Consider the following 19,003-nt stretch of genomic DNA (forward strand, 5'->3'; position numbering starts at 1 on the left):
CTTCAGCTCTTGTGTGCCTTAATATTATTATTAATTTCCCACCTAGGAAGTGATCCCATGTTTTTTATGCTCAAGGCGGCCAAACTTCCTTCCTGTACTTCATACAAATCAGATTTGCAAATATCGTGCTCTTCTAATAGCAGGTGCTGACCATATGCTCACCCATCGTGGGTTTCGGTTTGTGGTGTGGGGGGTGTTGGAACATGTGACAGTTTCTAAATCGAATCCTGTAACCCCCTCGGTTTGCCAAGCTGCTTCGGAAAGACGCAGAAGGAAGACAGAGGCAAACACGTCCATCACGCGAAGGGCCTCAAGCGGTGGGAAGTGGGGGAGACTGCAGGTCGCTTCCTCCCCAGCAACGCGGCTATTTTAGGCTGCACCGTTTGGCTCTTGTTCATGGACTACCAGACAAGGTGGCTCTCGGTCAGCAATGCATTCAAAAGCGCCATGGTGAAGTCCCACATCCTTAGTGGGAAGAATTCCTCACCTCCACATCCTCATCTGCATCGATTCCCCCCCATGGGGCTGTTGTTTTTAAGGGACTATTTTAAGGGACTATCAAGCATTTTCATAGAATCATAGAATAGTAGAGATGGAAGGGGTCATGAAGGCCATCCAGTCCACCCCCTGCTGTTGCAGGACTCCAAGTCACACCATCCCACCCAGAGGGCTGTCCAGTTTCTTTCTGAATGTCTCCAGTGTGAGAGAGCCCCCCACCTTTCCAGGCAGCTGGTCCCACTGTCGTATTGCTCTGACAGTGAGGAAGCTCTTCCTGATGTCCAGCCTGAATCTGGGTTGTCACAACTTGAACTGATTATTTTGTGCCTTACACTCTGGTATGAGCGAGAAGAGATCTTGACCTTCCCCGTTGTGACAGCCTTTGAGGTCCTTATCAAGGGATACCATGTCCCCCTCAGCCTTCTCTTCTCAAGGCTGAACATGCCCAGTTCCCTCAGTCTCTCCTCATTTGGCAATGTTTCCAAACCCTGGGTCATTTGTGTTGTCCTCTGCTGGACCCTCACTAATTTACCTGCATCTTTCTTAAATCTTGGTGCCCAGGACTGGACACATTTTGCCAAGTGAGAATCTTTAGGGAACTTCCAGATGGTGCACCCTCGAGTGCTCCTGCAGATCGGCATCTGTGATGTTCTGCAAACTAACAAGAATAAAATTAAAACCCAGAAGCAGTGCTGAACCACAGCGGGCCTGGGAAACTGGGGCAAAGTGCAGTTCCCACCTGCCTGGTCAGTATGGGCATGCATTCCAACATGAGGAGCATTGTATGTTGCTTGCCCCAGATGTGGCTTCCCAACTGGTCCTTCTAAACAAAGATGGTCCCCATTTGCAGCCCATAGTCCTTTGTGAATCAGAGAGAGAGAGAGAGAGAGAGAGCGAGCGAGCGAGCGAGCGAGCGCACGCGCAAAGCAAGGCACACAAGCTTCCTCCTACTTGGTATCTGGATTCCTAGAAGTTAACCTCCATGCATGCAAGGTTCAAATGATATAGGAGCAAGGAGGAACCGTAAAATAGGAGGTCCCTTAATGAAGTCCATTGGCCTGCCTCCCCCAGTTTTAGACAAATCGGGCAGGCTTTTAAAAATAATAATGAAGGGGGACAAGCACTGTTTTAAGGCACTGTGTCCTGGTGACTCATAGGCTGAAGTATATTCTGAACTGCAGGAGACAAACTGGGAAACATAATTATCGTACAAGTAGATCTTTAACCAAAAGAACAATCTCTAGAACAATCTCTAGCACGAACACAGAGCCACTCCAGCCGTGAGGTGCAGAGCTCTCAACAGTGTGGCGTAGTGGTTAAGAGCACGGGACTGGGACTCAGGCGATCCGGGTTCGAGTCCCCACTCGGCCATGCAGCCAACTCTGGGCCAGTCACAGACTCTCAGCCCAACCTACCTCACAGGGTTGTTGTTGTGGGGATAAGATGGAGGAGGAGAATGAGGTAAGCTGCCTTGAGCCCTTTGTAGGAAAAAGGCAGGATATAAATTAAAAAAAAAGAAAGTACAACAGCCAAAAGATGGGAATTAACAGGGAAGCTTGGCATGAGAACGCATCTTCTGAACATGGTCTCTTCTGGGAAAAGTTGCCTGGGCAGTGTTTACAGTGTAACCATAACTGGTTTAGAACTGGTTTAACCCTCACTGTCAGTGTTACTGTGAAGAAAAACAAAAAGCCATGCCAACTGCACAGGGCTTGCATTTTGCCTTTAAGGTCAGCCTGAATGGCAGAAATTCACCAGATGAAACTTTTTCTTTCTTTCTTTTTTTTGGCACAGCAGGCTATTCTGATGGAGAAAGTGGCCCTATGCACAGTGTAGGGAAAGAGGTGGTAACAAAAGAATTATTTGCATGGAGAAGACGATCAAGGCCAGGGAAAGCAGACGATCGAGGAAGGAGAGGAAGACCAACTCTGGGGAGGATCAGCTCCATCACAGAAGCCCCCCCGCCCCCCCCCTCGATTTACAAAGGCTGGGCAGGGCCATCAAGGACAGACCACTTTGAATGGCACTTATGGGGTCACCATGAGCTGGACACGATTTGACTGATGGCACATAACAACCCAACCAGCAAGCTGGGAGAAGAGGATCTGCAGGCTGCTGGGAGGTGCCAGTGAGGAAGCACGAACAGACTAGATGAAAGCAAGAGAGGGCTTTCATCTATTCCCGGCCCCCAAACCCTGTCTGGCAGGTAGAAATTCAACAAGTAGAGCTTTCCCTGCCATGCAGCTGCAGACAGAGGAAACGTCGTCCCTTTATGTTTCTGCTTCCCGTACAATCTTTGTAAGATGCACAGCTGCAGAAAATAGAGACAATATGCAGAGGTGCAGTAAATTCTTGGTACTACAGAATTCTCCTGAATGAAGAATGAGGAGCACCAAGAATGCGTATTGACGGGAAGAAAGGATACCTGTGCAGGGTAACTGGAAGCCAAGGAGACAGCCAGGCTGTTCCGTATTTGGTCACACAGAACTCTGTACACCACAGCAGGTGGCCGTGTCTGAAATGCCACCCCAAGAGAGACTGATTCACATAATATTTGCATAGGCAGGGGATGCACCTCACCACGGGTGCCTTGCTCAGTTTGCTATCCAGATGTTGTTGACGGACAACTTCAATGTGCTTGAGCAATTCCTTTTGGTGGTTCTTCATCTTTGGTCTGGACAGTCCTTCAACTAGAGGACTGTCCTCTCTGAAAGAGGACACATGGCTGCCCTAAGATCAGCATTCATGCACTGAGGCTCACATGGTGCCCTGAAGCTGCCCCATCTCCCCATTTTTAGTCTGGGGCAATATGCAAGGACGGACGGACGGACGGACTGCGGCTTGGTGGGCCACCAGCGCTCTCGGCCGTCTTCCCCACGCTGCCTCCAGGTGACTCCCCCGCCACCCCAAATGGCCCGCGCAACGGGGGAGCCACCCAGGCTGTGGCCGCCAGCCTCCCCCCTTCATTCGCAGCCCTATTCTCTGCAGCCCCCCTTCCCCCCACAACACCCACACAAAACGTCTCCATACTCACATTCTTTTAATTAAAAACAGAGATTCATTATACAAACACCAAAGCAGCAGCCCCGATTTCACCGTCACCACATCCTGCAGCCCACCCCCAGCCTGTGCGTTCCCTCCTTGAAGTCACACGGCCCTCCTTCGCCAGCCGGCCAGCTGGGTCTCCTCGGAGGGACAGGCCTCCTTCAAGGGGACAGAAACTGTATCGCTCCAGTGTGGCGCTGCGGCCCGAGTGCAGCGGTTGCTCCAAACACTGCCCCATTGTCCCTCCGTCCCCGGGCTTCGCACGGACGGATGGACGGACGCACGTCTGTGCTCCAGCCCCACCCGCCAATTAGCAAGGCCCAGAGTGTCCCAGATGCTATCGCTCGGCAGGGCACGTGGGCGCTGCCAACAGAGTGGTGGGGGAGATGAAGCCACCAACCAAGCAGCCACAGCAGTGTGCCGTGGATGCGGGAGAGCCCCACCCCGTCCCCTCCTTGCCCCCCAGGCAAGATCTCGCAAGCTCTGGATCTGGCGGTCGGACTAACTTCGACGGAGCTTGGCCGGCTGCAGAGCCAATCTGGATTTCCAAAGCGGAGCAGACAATTGCGCACAGCTCAGCCCACGGCTCCGCCACTTCGTGGTGCTTCGCAAAACTGCCTGTTCCATCCGACTGACCGAAACGTTCCTCTGCAGTGTGGAAGAAAGCTAAGCTAGGATTCTGATTGCAATTAACTGCCTGTAATCTCACCCACCCACCCCAAAGGCTCAAGATTATCTCCTTGCAGCGTCACAACAGCCCTGCCAGGATGTAAAGGACAACTTGCCCCAAGCTGCTCAGTGAGCATCGAGGCTGAACTAGGCTCTTTGACACGGCAGCTCTGGGGTTGCCAACGAGCCAGGCTGATACAAAGCAGCCCTCTCTCGCCCAGGGCTAGTGAAAGCCAAACCCACTCGCCATCGTCCGCTAATGGTTTAGCACTGCTCTCTTCCTTGCCGCACCCCAGGCGTCCGCTTGGCTTCGTTGGAGAGCCTGGGAGGAGGCCCCGTGTTTATCAGCTGCTTTTGCTGGCCACCTCCTGCGTGTTTATCAGCTCAGCTGCTTCACCAGTCTGGCCCCATCTGTTCCGCAGTGTGTCTTCCTGCTTCCATCCTCTGGCTTTGGACAGGGTCACGCTATTAATCGGGAGGAAGCGGGGAATAATGGCTTGCTGAACAGAAGCAAAAATGTTCGGGTGAGCCTTCGCTGTCGCAGATCACCTGCTCCCGTGCGCCAGAGCGCACCCGTGGAGCAAATTCACTTATGTAAAAGGGCAGGAAAGGGTGCACTAAAATCACAGAACTCCAGACGGCAAATAAACTCGCTGTACAGCAGAAGTTGGGAGGCAGACAAAAGTGGTTGTTTGTTTGCTGAAACATGGTGAATACCCAAGGCAGATACTGTACACTTCTCCTCAGGATTGAGTGCTTCCTTGTATTCACCTGGCTGGCAGGAATTCAGTTCCTGGAGTGGGGGCTTGGAGAAAGCCGGAGAGAGCAGGAAGTGCGGCGGCCCGGGGACCCCAGACCCAAGCGAGGGAGCAACGGGAGGTTTGGCACGGCCAGGAATCGCTGCAACACTGGCAGTGGGGAGTGTGGGAGAGGAAGAAGAGAGAGAGCGGGCCGTTGACAGCTTTCCTTCTGCCGCTTCGGAGGATGCAGCCGCCTCGCTTGGCACCACGTGTCTGAAGTCCAGTCCTTTGATCACTGGGCTTGGCTGCAAACTCTTTGTGGTGTGGACAGAAATGCCTGTCCTTTTCTTTGAATCTGAAAGGGCTTGGGTGGGATTTGAGAGGAAATCTGGTTGTGCATAGGAGGGGTTCCCTCCTCCCTCTTCAGAAGAGGTAATCATTCTTTTCCACGCGCCCAGCACATGAGAATCCAGGTAAGGGAAGCAGAGCCGGGGCGTGGGGAGTCATGCGCTCAAGAGCACGGAGGAAGGATTTATCCTGATAATTTCTTTTTGATTTCTGAGTAAATGGTATTGCTTTCCGAAGGAGGAGGAGGAGGAGGCGCCGAGACTGCTTTGGCAGGGCTGCTGGGGCTGAAAGCTAGTGTTGAATATTGTATGTCCTCTTCACCCTATAAGAGAACATAAAGAGTTGGTGGAGCCCGGGAAGGTTGGGGGCAGTGCCCTCGCCACAGGGGGGCCTGTGGGACACCTGCCCTTCCAGGTAATATTGCAGGCCCCTTCCTCCAATGTCCAGAGTTCATTAAAAAGAAAAGGAACAGCAGCAGCACAAGACAAGATTTAGGACCGTTATTGACGCCTGCAAGATACCTGCACTCCTGCGTTCTGGCAATACCTTCACTGCATCATAAGCACCCACCTCAGTCCACCTGTCCAGTGAGACAGGCAAAAAGGGGTTGGGATACGTGTTTACATCCAACGTAGTTTTCTTGATAGTGAATGACTAGTAAACGTATTTGGCTTGCCACGCTTTGGACTTTCCTTTCCCCCCTGTTGGTCTACCCTTGGGCTGCCAGTTGCCCTGTTTCTGCCTGATGAGAAGCCCATCAAGGACCCAGCCCTCGCCCAGCTGCCTTGCAGGAGTCAGGAAGAAAACAGCCGAGTAAGGTCCCTGGAGAAACCACAAGTCTCTCCTAGCAACCTCCTCTCCCACCTGCAGACTGAATTCCCCAGGGAAGGTTACCAATTACGATTTCCCCTCACACCTGCACGTGGTGCATCGAAAAATCCTCCTCATGGTTCGGTGAGGGCTGCATGCTTGGCCAACTTACCCAACTTACCCAACTTACCCTGGATCAAGAAAGATGCCCCTGGGGTAGTTTGATTGTCTGTATGGGTACCATATGTTACTCACCTGCTCATCTCTGGGATCAGAACCCTGGATTTCTGAGTCATTAGAATCCATTAGACTTTGGGTTACCAACTGACCAGGAAAAAACAAAAGAGAGGCTGGCATGTACCTGCGGGTGCTTCTAGGAGGAGGGCTCCAGGGGCTACTAATTAAAGGCCATGGCACAGTTATCCCACCTTTTCCCCTAAAACTGGGGTGTGCGTGTGTATGTAGAAAGATAAAAGGTGGAATATGCAGTGAGAAAACACATAAAAGGCCATGTTGTCTGGACTCCACATAAAATTCCTCAAGGCAGGGTGAGCGCACCACAGAATTCTCCTCTGGAAGCAAATTGTGTCTAGCAGCAAGCAGCAAGCGATGCTTTCATGGCATAGACATATGTCGCTTGCTAACTTCCTCAAATTAAGCTGGTATTTAAAGCTAAATTACATGATATGTTAAATACTTTCCCTGCCAACCCACCCACCCATGTGAGGACTAAAAATGAAGAAGAAGAAGAAATCCATCCATCTTTTGTCCCCAGGGTGGCTGAATAGTTTCCAAAACACATGGGTGGATGGGAAGGTATAAACATCCCCTATCTTCACACAGTCTGGATCATGTCCCCGCATGCTTACACAGAAGTAAACAGAATGATGATGATGATGATCAGCCACATGCTATCTGTTAAATAGACCATGTAGTTTAGCCTTAGAGAAACAGGAACAGGCCAGTAAAATACTGAGCACCTCTAAGGAGTCGCTACTTCCTTCTCAGGACTGAGAATGGTCCCTAAAAGACAGCAGAATGCCTGGTCTCTTCTGTTTTAACTGGACCCCATTAACCCGCCTGGAGCTGGGAACAGAACTCCAGAGTCTGGATACATTAGGGATCGTAAAGGTTCTGTCCTTACCGATCTGGCCTTGGTCTCAGAAACTCCCTGGTCTGAAATGACAGAGACAGGACAGAGAGACATAATCAGGGAACCAGAATGTACCACGGACCACGTCTCAACCCAAGCCCACCAGAACCAAGGAGGAGGCGCTGAAAACCCATGGCTTCTGCTTCCAAACCCAAAGGCTGAGATGAGCAATTTGGTGGTAGGGTTAGCAGAAGCAGGCAAGATTCATAAGCTGATGTGCTGCAAAGACCACACCTTGCCAGGGTTCTTCCTTTGAAATTAGGGCTCTCCAGATTCCCAAAGGGCCAGGAGACCTTTAAGATCTGCACAGAAAGGAAGGCACTCCAACTAAAGCATAGCTGTGTGGGAAGAGCAGCTTTTCTCCCTTTAATCAACTCCTAAAGATGCAGGAGCTTTCCCAGACTCTATCTGCCCTCTCGCCCCTTCTTTATAGGAAATATAATAAATAGCCTCTCAGTTGCACAAGAAAGACCGGGGTCATGAGAAGGAGGGGGTCTCTCCCTCCTCATTCCAGCCCTTCTCTCATCCCCTTCCCCCTTGCTCGAGCTCCACCTGTCTTACCTTCCTACCTGTGCTGGGTCCTGAGCCTTCCGAGGCTAGGGAAGGGTAGAGTGAGGGAGCCCCCAGCTCCCCCCTAAGCCCACAGTTCCTCGCTTTTGCCCCAGACTTCACAGGGAGGCTCAGGCATAGCGAGGGGCAGACACTGACCCGAGAGACGGGATCCCAGGGAGACTGGGGAAGTGGCCAAGGACAGATGCCACCGCTTCCCAGGGGACCTCCCGCCCAGCCCCTCCACCTCCCTCAAACCCTTCCAGCCTTTTCCACCACCAGCTGCAGCAGCAGTCCCAGAAGGCGAGGCAGGGCCTGGGGCCAGCAAGAACCACAGGGGAGAGCCAGACACCCACACTCCGCAGAAAACAGTAGCTTCCTTCTCCCCAGGAACTGAGAGCACAGAAGCCAGGCTTTGGGAAACGGGAGCTGAAAGAGTCGTGAAGTCCTCCCCATGCCCCATTAAAGAAAGTGAAGGATCCGGGAGGTGTTCCTCAGGATGCATCGTGGTCGGGGATGGAGCAATCCACTTCCTCTTGCTTTAGCTCAGAGGTGGGATTCTCTGCAGCTTCAGCACAGGAGGCCCTGAAGTCTCCGGGCAGCTTGCTGGTGGCGGGAGCTGCCCAGAGCACACGGCATGCATCACACGGGCCCTGGGGGCCCAGCCCCTCCGGCTGATACTTACTGTGGCCGGGTGTGGAGGGAATGTTTCCATTGGATATGTGCTGCTCCGTCCTCCTAGGTAAACAGCAGACACTGTGTGATCTTATAACAAGCAGGCGTCCCTCCCGCCACATGGCCAGCATGTGAGCTCCTGCCTCCGACTGCTGCCTGTGCCCAAGCTTCCGACACAATGCATGCAGCTTGCTCCCTATTTATATCTTGGCATCGACCATGAGCATGTTTTTCACGCTTCCTAATGGACAGAACCCTTGCGGTGTTTCACCTGATTGCAGGGAGAAACCGGCAGCGTGTGTGCAAAGAAACCCCCCTGGCTTTGCAGAGGATCTGGGCAGGTTCCAAGGCTCGCTTGGTTCACACATGGCACGGACTAAATCTTTCGCACCTCGGTGTTCGCGGCGTGAACCGAGAGCAGGCAGAAAACACACTCACTGCATCTCTGAGGCTGCATGTTGCAGGTAAATAGAGACATGTGCAGCAATCCCTTTCTCTGCAGTTTGTGGGGTTTAAAATTATTATTATTATTATTATTTCTGGCACAATTAGATACACACACACACACACAGAGACAGTGCCAGGGGGTGGCTGGTGGGGGGGTGCGGAGGCGGAATGGCCACCAGCTTAAGGATTCGCCATGGTGGCAGTAGTTGCCTGGATCTTTAAAAATACTAAACTTACTGCAAATGGCACTGCCCACTCCATTAGCATTCTTGGCAGCTTGGCTGCCATATTCATTCCCTGAGAATGCTTTCCGTGTGGCATTGTTCTGTAGTAGTGTGTGTGTGTGTGGGGGGGGGAGGTGGGCAGGGGGAGAACAATACTTCCTTTCCTACCAAACATCACCACAATGTCCATTCCGGTGCTGGTCAACCCTAATTTGAGAGCCAGTGTGGCGTAGTGGTTAAGAGCATGGGACTGGGACTCAGAGGATCCGGGTTCAAGTCCCCGCTCAGCCATGGAGCCCACTGGGTGACTTTGGGCCAGTCACAGACTCTCAGCCCAGCCTACCTCACAGGGTTGTTGTTGTGGGGATAAGATGGAGGAGGAGATGTAAGCTGCCTTGAGCCCTTTGTAAGAAAAAGGCAGGATATACATTGCAATATAAATAAATAAATAAATAAATAAATAAATTTGAACTGCCATCCTCTCAATCCCTGTTTCTGAATATACTTTCCAACCATGGATGCTTTTGAATGGGAGGGCTATAGAAAGATGAAACATCAAAGCTGGAAGGCTTGAACTTAACATTCTTGCTGTACTTTTTTGACACTATTCAAGACTTTTTTTTCTTTTTAAAGGATCTCTCCAATCAAAGATGGTCCAGTCATTCCCCTGCCCCCATATGTATATATGATCTAAAGTTACCAGTTTCAAAGACCTCCTGGGGCTCTGGCAATTATATCAAAGAGGGTACTGGGGCTTTTGCAATTTCTCCCATCAAAGCATGGCACCGGTAACAGAGGTTTAGTTCATTCCACCTTGAACCTGGCAATCTTGCGTACTGATCGTGTGCTTGAGTGGGAGGAAGGCACAGACTGTAGGACCCTTATAGCCTCCAAGTGGTATGTGGGGCAGGACTCCAACCCAGGATGGAGAGGCAGGAAAGAAACCCCCACCAGGGAGACCGCTTCCACCCTGCGAGCGAGCAAAGAGACAACTCAAACCAGCTGAGCAGAGCAGGGAGGTCCTGGAAAAGCTGAGGAAGTGGGAAAGTTCCCATTGAGGGGACAAGACAAGGAAACCAGAATGCGACACTTACCCCAAGGAAGTCTTGGTGTACACGAAATATATCAGACCCGAAATGAGCGCTACTCCAACCAGACTGCCTATGACAATCCCAGCAATCGCTCCACTGGACAAACCCCCTCCGTTCGTAGGCGGAGGATCTGGAAGAAGGGAAAAAGGGGACCGGTGAGGTTTGGAAAGCGGTGGCTGTCATTTCAGGGCTGGCCCCGGGTTTCTGAGGGCCACTGGACCACACACCCTGCCTGACTGGGGCCCGTCCCTTGGGGCAGCTATTTCCCTAACACCAGTGTCACGAGCTGCCACTGACTGCCCCTCCTTCCAGGCTGATGCCACCGGCGCGGCTTGACAGGCGGTGCGCCACTGCGCAGGTTCGGCGGGGCAGCTTTGCTCACCAGGCAGGGGAACAAGCCGGTGGCCCTGGGGGGTGGCGAGGCCCTGCTGCACCACGGGCCTTTTGCCCCCCCTCGACTCCGCCTCCGACAGCGCTCCCTACCCATCTGCTCACACGAATACAGGATACGAACCACTAGCACCCTCCTTTCTCCACCTTAAGAGAAGCTGGCCATTTTCCCTTTTCCAAAACACTGCCCTGGCTCTGCGGTTCTTACAGCTTTTAATGGCCAACAGAAAAAATATGTATTTTGTTTGTTTATTTGTTTGTTTCTCTTGGCTTGGAGATAAATGGGAACGAAAGCTTCCCTTGCTTTCTTTTGCCATGACTGGCTAAGAAAGAAAAAACTTTCTTATCCCAAAACTGTATCCCAACATTTTTCTCTGACTTGGTGTATCGATGCTTGTCTCACTTCACAGCCATTTGCCTCTCGAGTGCTGGACTTACCCACAGTGAGAGCTCACAAAGCTGATGAACAATTTCCGGAGCTCTTAAGCATGGCAGGTCATCTTATGTCCTTGCATATCAGCAGAGTGCTTTTTCCTTACCACTAAGTACTCCTGAGCAATTACAAGTTGGAACCACATTGCTGGGCTACAGGAAAAAGCGGCCTGATCTAAGGGGCAGGTTCCTTCTCACTTTGGAAAGTAATTTCTTTAAAAGCAGTAATTAAGTCTGGCTCAAACCTCTCTCTTTCCAGTACTGATGGAAAAGAACTGTGACCCATTTTGTCTCACATGCTCTGCTTTCTGGGGACTGGAACAATCTTATTTGGACACTAAGCACACCTGAAGCAGAGCATCCCAGCACAGAGTTACTTCCCCTTAAAATTTTTCCTGTGAATTCTGGGTTTCTGGCTGTGTGATTGTGTGTCATTGTTCAGGATGACCAAAGTCGCGTCAGATACTTCGATGCTGCTGTACAAGAGAGCACAACAAGAACAACCAGGGCTGCCAAGCTGCAGTGCCAAACGCAGCGGAGGCTGGTGGCTCCGGTGTTTCCCGTCTAAAGTTCAGAACAGATGAGGGGCCCTGAGGACATTAGAGCCAACTGCCTCCACTGACGGTTTCTTTAAGCTCAGCATTTCTGCAAAAGTCCAGTGGCTCAGATATACTTTTTTGAATTAAAATGGGAGACTCGCTTGGCCCTGTCGTGCACGAACATTCTGCATGGCGTGTGTCTGAGAGCGTTACTAGTGAAGGCGTTACCCTCAGATAAGCCTTGTCTGTTACGCACTTCTCTGTGCCGCTCATCCAAACACGCCATCCTGATCAAAAAGGCGAGGTGAACCTAGGCGTCCGTGCAGCCTCTTTTGAGGCCGTGTCATTATTTATTTGGAACACTGCTATATTTTTGCTTTATGGCCCTGAGAAGCTCTCAAGGTGAGGTACAAAATACAAAAGAAAACCACATTCAACTCTATTACCGCAGCCTTTCCCATTCTGGTGTGCAGCTTCCGTAATTCTGCAAATCAAGGCAGCTGCAGACCAACACATCTGCAGAAGGCCGTCTTGGAGAAAGGTACACGGTGTCCATATGGGACCAGGCCGATTCCAGCAGTTTTACCTTTCCTCCATGAATATACACGGCAGAGGTGTCCAACATTATGCATGGTGTGGAAAAAAAGGAATACTGTCACTGGAATAGCCCCATGCAGCCAATTGGTGGGAGGGTCCAGAAAAATGAAGGATGTCTTCAAAGAGCACATGGTTAAACTACGGAATGCATGGCCTTTCACTAGTCGGCCAATCTATTTCTTGTGACACATTAGCCATTTTCCCATAGCATCCAGTTTCCAATTTGCTGTTTTAAATGCCTCCTAGATTTGGAACAAAACCGTAGCTTCTGCTACTTGGTCCCGCCCTTCTGTCTGCTCTTTTCCTTCTGAGCTCCATTTCATTGCAGCTAACAAAAGAAAGGTACATGCAGGGCTGGTAGGGAGAAAAGCAGGAGCAGACAAGCTGCCCCATTTCCTGATAAATGGTCGATCCTAAAAAGATTCAGCGTGCATCTCTGGTGGCATCCTGAATACGAAGCATAAAACTGTGATCTTAAGCTGGGCCCCAATTTGTGTTTGGTCTACTCCTGTTCAGCTCATGCCACCCAGACATATCTCACGGGCCACCAAATCCTTTAATATAACATATACACAGGTGCACATGAACCCTACCAAAGTTTGTGTAAACTTTCTGCCATTTGGGAGTAAAGGCAGAAAATAAGGCTAGGGTTTGCCGTAAAAATCCAATTAAAATCCTGTTTCTGTCTTTCAACTGTGGTTTGACCTGCAGAAACTTCATGCATGGCAGGTGGAGGCCATGATGGAAGGCAGCCTTGGAAAAAAGTTACTAGACTGCCCCCCCCCCCCCCCCCCCCACTGCAGAATGGCGGTCGAAGAGGAGTGGAAAACTTCATCCATCTTCTAGATGCTTGCTATTTTTTCTCCCCTCTTCTGGCACCCAGCTCAACTGGGCATGGAGGAGGGACAAAATAAGCCGTCCCCTCTTCACCAACCTGCCCACCTGTCCACCTGAAATTCCTTGTCACCTGTATTGATCTGGTGAGTCTTAAGTGCGAGGCAGGAGAAAAGTTTTACCCTTTTCGCCTTCTGCCTATCAGACGATAGCAAATGCTTGATTTATTTGAAGTCATTCATTGTTCGATCGTATCTCATTTTGTTTATTTTATTGGGTGCTGCTACAAGTCAACTCTGCTTTATAAATGCGAACATAAGCAAGGGAGCCGGAGAACAGCCAGCAAAAGGCAGCCCTGGACAAATGAGTGGGTTGGATCCAGACGCCTAACCGCACTTCGCTCCATTCAGACCAATGGCCGTTGTCATCAGCCGCTTTAGCCTGGATCCAGTCCAACGCTCCCCCAAGGAATCCACCCCCTGCCCCATAGGCGGCTTGCCTCCAGCTCTCGCTGGTGACTTCCCTCTCCAACAAGACTGAGGAGGGAGTGTGGCGCTCCAAACATGGTGGAACCCAAGGCTAGTGCAGGACGGGCACTCACCCTTGCTTTTCAGCGTCACTGTGACAGACTCTGAGCCAGTGCGATTGGTTCTGGCATTGTAAGCCTGGCATTTATAGACTCCTCCGTTCTCCCAGGTTTTCAACTGCACACTGAAGGTGTCTTTGTCTACGTTCTGATCGGTATCATTGAAAAACCACTGAAACTTCGCCAAAGGGAAGGAGTCTGCAAGGCACTGCAGAGCCAAAAGGGAACCCAGGGTCTCTGATATGGTTCCTGACTGGTTCAGGCGGACATCATACGGCCCATCTAGAAAGGAAACGGAGCAGAATCAGGGCAAAGCGGTGGGAACAAGGGAGGGGGCACAGGGGCTCAGCACTATCCCGTGGGCAGGGTCTACTGCTGCCGGGGGTCCAGGGGCTGCCGAAGGGGCCTCACCGCGCGGCCTCTGTGAGACCCCTGTGCTTGCTTTAAGAGGTCTTTCGCCAACATCCCTGGGGTCGAGAGGGCTTCCTCGGAGATTGGGTTTGCCGAGAGGTCGTTCTTGGAGCTGTTTTCAACCCTGGGGTCCAATGTTGGAACAGAGGGAATGCAGGGACGGGCAGGCTTGCGCTCCTCCGGAGGACTGCCCAGCTGAGTAGCCCTCCATACCGCAAGGGCTGGCAAACAGGGTGCTTGCACCCTCCCGGCAGGGCTGAGCCCCAGCCTTTCCCGTTTAAGAAATGGGGGGGGGGGGGAATCAGCGACACCCCCCCTGCCAGGGACATGCAGCAATGGGAGGCAAGGCATATTAAACTGGATTTACTCACATTGCACCACTAGGTTAGCTGGGCTGCTCGAAGCGTTGCTGACGGGGTTGCTGACCACGCATGTATAGCTGCCAGCATCATCTTTGGTGATGCCAGGTAGTGTGAGGGTTCGGTTCTGATTAGATAGTTCTGCCGTGCCTCGGACAGGGGCAACATCTTTCAGCCAGGAGACGATGACCCTGGAGCTGGTGGAAGTACTACACTGCAAGACGACGGTGCTGTTCTCTACCATCGTGATACTTTCGGGTGTCAGGGCTGGTCTGTTGAGTATTTCTGTGCACAAAATGGAAAGTTGGTTATCCTTCCTGGGTTTTTATGGCCACCAAAGTTGGACAAATTTCCACCACATGCAACCAGTAAGGAAGACCATCTTTAGGGGACTCTGGAAGATGAGGAAGGGCTTCTCTTGACTTCACTGCTGCTAAAGCATGTGGGGGGAATCACACGATTTAGAAAGCAGAGTCTTGTTATTTTGGAAGCATAATATGAGATATTATACTAAAGCATCTGAGGAATTTGTGCATGGTCAAGATCATGGGCTCTTCTGAATGCCACTGGTGGAAGGACACAAAGGGCCGAGAACGTGACTGCGTGGGCACTTCTAGACTGGACTCTGAAGTCCTTGTGCTGCAAATTCCATCTCTTCCTCCTGATTTTTTTTTCTGACAAGAGAAAAGGAGAGGAAAATGGTGGGCAGACATGAGAGAGCTGCGAGATGGTATCATCTGGGTTCCCAAGAATGGAATGAGGCATGACAATGGGACCATGAAACTCTCATCCAGATGCGGCGCACAGGGCCACTTTGGCAGTCTTTCTGGAACAAAGCAAGACCTCTGTTGCTTAGGCGAGGAAAGAAGTCGTGAAGTTTAGCAAAAGCCCTTGCTGCTTCCCTTTTTAGAAGCACTTTGCAAGGCCGATGCAAAGTGCAACCCAAGAGAGGCTTTATAGATAAGCAGTTGGGAAAAATGTGGGGCCACATGCTTGGAAACCAAGCATTAAGAAGTTCTTAAGAAAATGAGTTTTTAGTTTCTGCTTTTTGCTCTCTGTCTCTCTCGCTTTGGTTTCAGCAAACTATACTGGGTTGGCCACCTTTAAAACTCATCGGCATTTGATTTTGAGTGCCTGTCCTTGTCCTGTTCAGAACTTGGACACCAATAACCAATATGGGCTATTGCAGCGGCATACAAATCGGAATAACGAAGAAAGAAGTGAGGACGTCGTTTTTAGAGGGGAGACTTCACATGGGGAACGTGCCAAGCTGGGTGTGCCTAGCGATCTGTGGGGATGTGCTTTGTACAGTTTCTGCTGGCAACTTCTAAACAGCATACAAAGCTTGTAAATCCATAGTATTTAGCTCCGGACCCGGGGCTGCAGGCTTTGCCAGCTCTCGTCCCTGAAGGTGGAGAGGTGTGTTCTTGGAAGGGGAGCTCTGACCTTCAGTGCCTCCTCCCACCCACTGCAGAAGCATCTGCAGCTCTTACTAATATTTTGGGTTCCAAGGTCAGAAGGGGCAAAAACAGGAAGGGTTGGGGATCCTAGTCTTCTGCGGGAACTGAAATGCTCCGCGGTCCTGGACGTGCCCCTCATCATGGGGGAAAAGCTAACGAGAGCCAGGGAGCTCAGCATAAGCAGCTCTCCCTCCAGGGCGACCACTGGGCTTCTATTTTAGGAGGAGAAGTGGCAACGCATAAGAGCAGGCAGGGAAGTGGCGAGCTCAGCCCTTGAGCGCACGTCGTGAGCAGAACTAGTGAAGCTTTCCTTGAGGGGCCTGCAAGGACCTGGGCCGCTGGACCCAATGCAGCGCCATCTGCAGGTGTTGGGGGATTGGGGAAAAGGTGCTCTGGGGGGGACCACCCCTCTCCTCCGGCCCCCACGAGGCGGAGGGGGGCCCTCTCAGAGGCCCTGCCCATGGGGTTCCCTCTGCTTCTGGGGGTGACCGACACCACTGGACAAGGTGTGCCAGGAAGGCACTTCCTCCTCTTGCTGCTTGCTCACCTGCTCGTCTGAAGAGGGCAGGTGCAGGAGCAATGCCCAGGAAATGCTGAGCTTTTGGGGGAAGCAGGCCCTTTGCTGGAGTGTGAGCTTTGGCGGGCGGGCGGCCGGCCACACTCATCCACGCCAGCGCTGCTGCCATCGGTCAGCAGGACCCTGCCCTGGCTCTCAAAACACCGTTCACCGAGGACCCGCAGATAACTCGCCAGGCCTCGTGGCAATGCTCAGGGATGGAGTGAAGCAGTTTTGGTTAGTGCTGTGTGGTTTAATCCGATTTAGAGAGGCACCCGTTGTTTACTGATATTTAAATTCGATCGCCTATATATGTGAGCTTGGTTTTTGTGTTGACTTTTCTTTTACGTGGAGGAAGAAAGCGACCAGCGCTGGGAACTGTGGCGTGGATGGGGCGAGAAGAACGCTTTCCGCGCATTCCCTGGGACCTGGGATATATTATCAGGGTTGAAAGGCAGGTGGTGAAGCTAATGCCTGAATTAGTTAGATGAAAAATTACATGAGATACATATGAAAGAGAGAGATGCAATGCACTATAAATGATCGCTGTCACTGCGACATGAATATATTGAGCTGGGATATTCCCTCCGATGACTAAAAATCACTCTGCTGTTTCTCACTTTAGGGCTGGGCTTTATCAGCACAGTAAGGAAATGCAAGAAAGGAAGTCGGTAGAGTTGCAGTTAGCTCTCTGGGGAGACAAGCGGTGTGCAGAAATGCAGGCCAACGGGCGATTTAGAGTTCACAAATGACAGCTATCGGGTTAATCGGAGGTGGAATGGGAGAGACAAGATAAACAAAGCAGCGAGCTGCAAATTCCAGGAAGAGAAATGGCAGAGCAAACAGACAAGAGAAAGAAGCTTTTGCAGACAAAAGCAGTCCCACTAGTTCCTCTCTTCAATCTAGCCAACTGTGGCTTTTCCTGCCAGGAAATTGGTACAGAGCCCTGGATCACGCACAATAAACATCACCACCAAGAGCCAGCAACAACAGTCCAGGTGGAACCTGGAGCCAGGCCCAGAGCTGGACTTTTTCAGAACAGAACAGACTCGTGGCCAGTTGTCATAGCAGCCAGGAGTCACGCACACCATCGCTCAGCACATCGAACCATCTGATCCTCTGAGTCATCCATACTCACACAATTAATATCATTACATTACATTTATATCCCAGCTGATTGTCCTCTTGCGAGGACCCTAAGTTGGCTTACGAGCTCCTCTTCCTCTCTGGGCTCTCTTCAGAAAAGCAGTCCAATGAACTAGGTCAGGCTGCGAGTCTGTGACTGGCCCAAAGTCACCGAGTGAGCTTCGTGGCTGAGCGGGGACTCGAACCCGGATCATTCCAGGCTCAGTCCACTACTCTGCCTGCCATGCCAGGCTGGATCCAGTAAGTCAACACATCCATGTTAGCCCAAGCAATCCCCCCAATTCTGCATCAAGAAAAGTGGACTTCTGTGGGCCTGGGTGTCATCAGAGGGACCACTCCTTGCACCAAGCAGTCACAAGAATATTCTGGCTTCTTTGAATTGATTTGTCAAGGGAAGTAAAAAGAAGCTAAGATGCAGCCCTGGGAAATCAGTGGAGAGCGACAGATGTTGTCATCTAGAGCTACACAAAATTCTGCGTTGGCGGCAGGGCAGTTGAAGACTAAGAGCCTCTTCTAGAAGGTTTCCACCCAGTTCCTCTAATCTGCATGATTTATTATGCAATTTCTATTTTGCCTAATTGATTCAAGCTTTTTCATGGGGGCAAAGCAACCTATAATCAAGTGTTTTCTCCGGCTTCTGAAATTTCAGCAGCTATTTGCCCACATGTTTTCAAGGATAATTTCATAGTCTTAAGGAGCAGAAGATTGGTATTGGTGTGTGTGTGTGTGTGTGTGTGTGTGTAATGAAAACTGGGATTCCTAGGAAGATCTCCATAGGGTTCTGTGTATTTCCTTACACACAGGAGGAAAACTTCCAGCCGGGGTAATTATGCTTTCTGCTTCACAAGTGCCCATTTTTATATGTGCAAATGTATGTGTAAACATGCAAACCCACTACACCCATGCACTAAATTCATTTTAGGTGAACAATGGCTCAGAGCAATGGACAAAATGAATTCTAGTCATGTTGGTTTAAAACCATCTCGTTGGCATTTCCAAAAGGGGAACAAAACAGTTGCAGAAGAATTCTATTTGCAAATGAAGAATTAAACACAGCTTAAAAACCCTAGTTGCTTAGCCAGTCTTTTCCCCAGTGGCTTGGAACTTTTTCAAATCCTTTTGTTTCCTACTCTTATCTTCCCTCTTATGATGTCCTAAATGAAGGGTCAGCATCTTCTTGTGCAGCCACGAGAAGGATATATTTAGGAATCGAGACTGCACAGAAGTCTGATGCACAATGGACTCTTGCCCGGACTGACACAAAGATGTCTTCTGCCAGGGCATACTTTGCTCAGGCCCCCTCAGAACCAAAGCCATCTCCACAAGCACTTAAACTCTTGAAGTTAAAGTTTAATCTTCTTGAGGACTGTTGCTTAGCAATGCTGCAAAGAATTCTCTGTTAAAGAGGATCGGTGGCTTCTTTTGCAGAACCAGGGTTTCCAAG

The 19,003-nt window shown here is 50.9% G+C and overlaps 1 protein-coding gene across 5 annotated transcripts in view; it reads right to left on the minus strand.

Moving 5' to 3' along the window:
• Window positions 1-3,521: 3,521 nt before the first annotated feature.
• Window positions 3,522-19,003, minus strand: part of LOC123025758 (carcinoembryonic antigen-related cell adhesion molecule 5-like) — a 38,329-nt gene continuing 22,847 nt past the window's right edge. For 3 of the 5 annotated variants that reach the window (XM_044434737.1, XM_044434736.1, XM_044434739.1), the window contains exons 5-11: window positions 14,410-14,682; window positions 13,643-13,909; window positions 10,253-10,379; window positions 8,498-8,550; window positions 7,255-7,286; window positions 6,366-6,434; window positions 3,522-5,622 (exon numbers count right to left, since the gene is read on the minus strand). In XM_044434737.1, coding sequence (XP_044290672.1) covers window positions 5,485-5,622; window positions 6,366-6,434; window positions 7,255-7,286; window positions 8,498-8,550; window positions 10,253-10,379; window positions 13,643-13,909; window positions 14,410-14,682 — 959 coding nt within the window. In that variant the 3' untranslated portion in view covers window positions 3,522-5,484. The remainder of the gene's footprint in view (window positions 5,623-6,365; window positions 6,435-7,254; window positions 7,287-8,497; window positions 8,551-10,252; window positions 10,380-13,642; window positions 13,910-14,409; window positions 14,683-19,003) is intronic. The other 2 variants (XM_044434738.1, XM_044434740.1) reach the window with 2 other exon arrangements.

This window comes from Varanus komodoensis, unplaced genomic scaffold (genome assembly GCF_004798865.1).
Source record: "Varanus komodoensis strain SLA01 unplaced genomic scaffold, ASM479886v1 scaffold29_1, whole genome shotgun sequence".
Classification (NCBI taxonomy): Eukaryota; Metazoa; Chordata; class Lepidosauria; order Squamata; family Varanidae; genus Varanus; species Varanus komodoensis.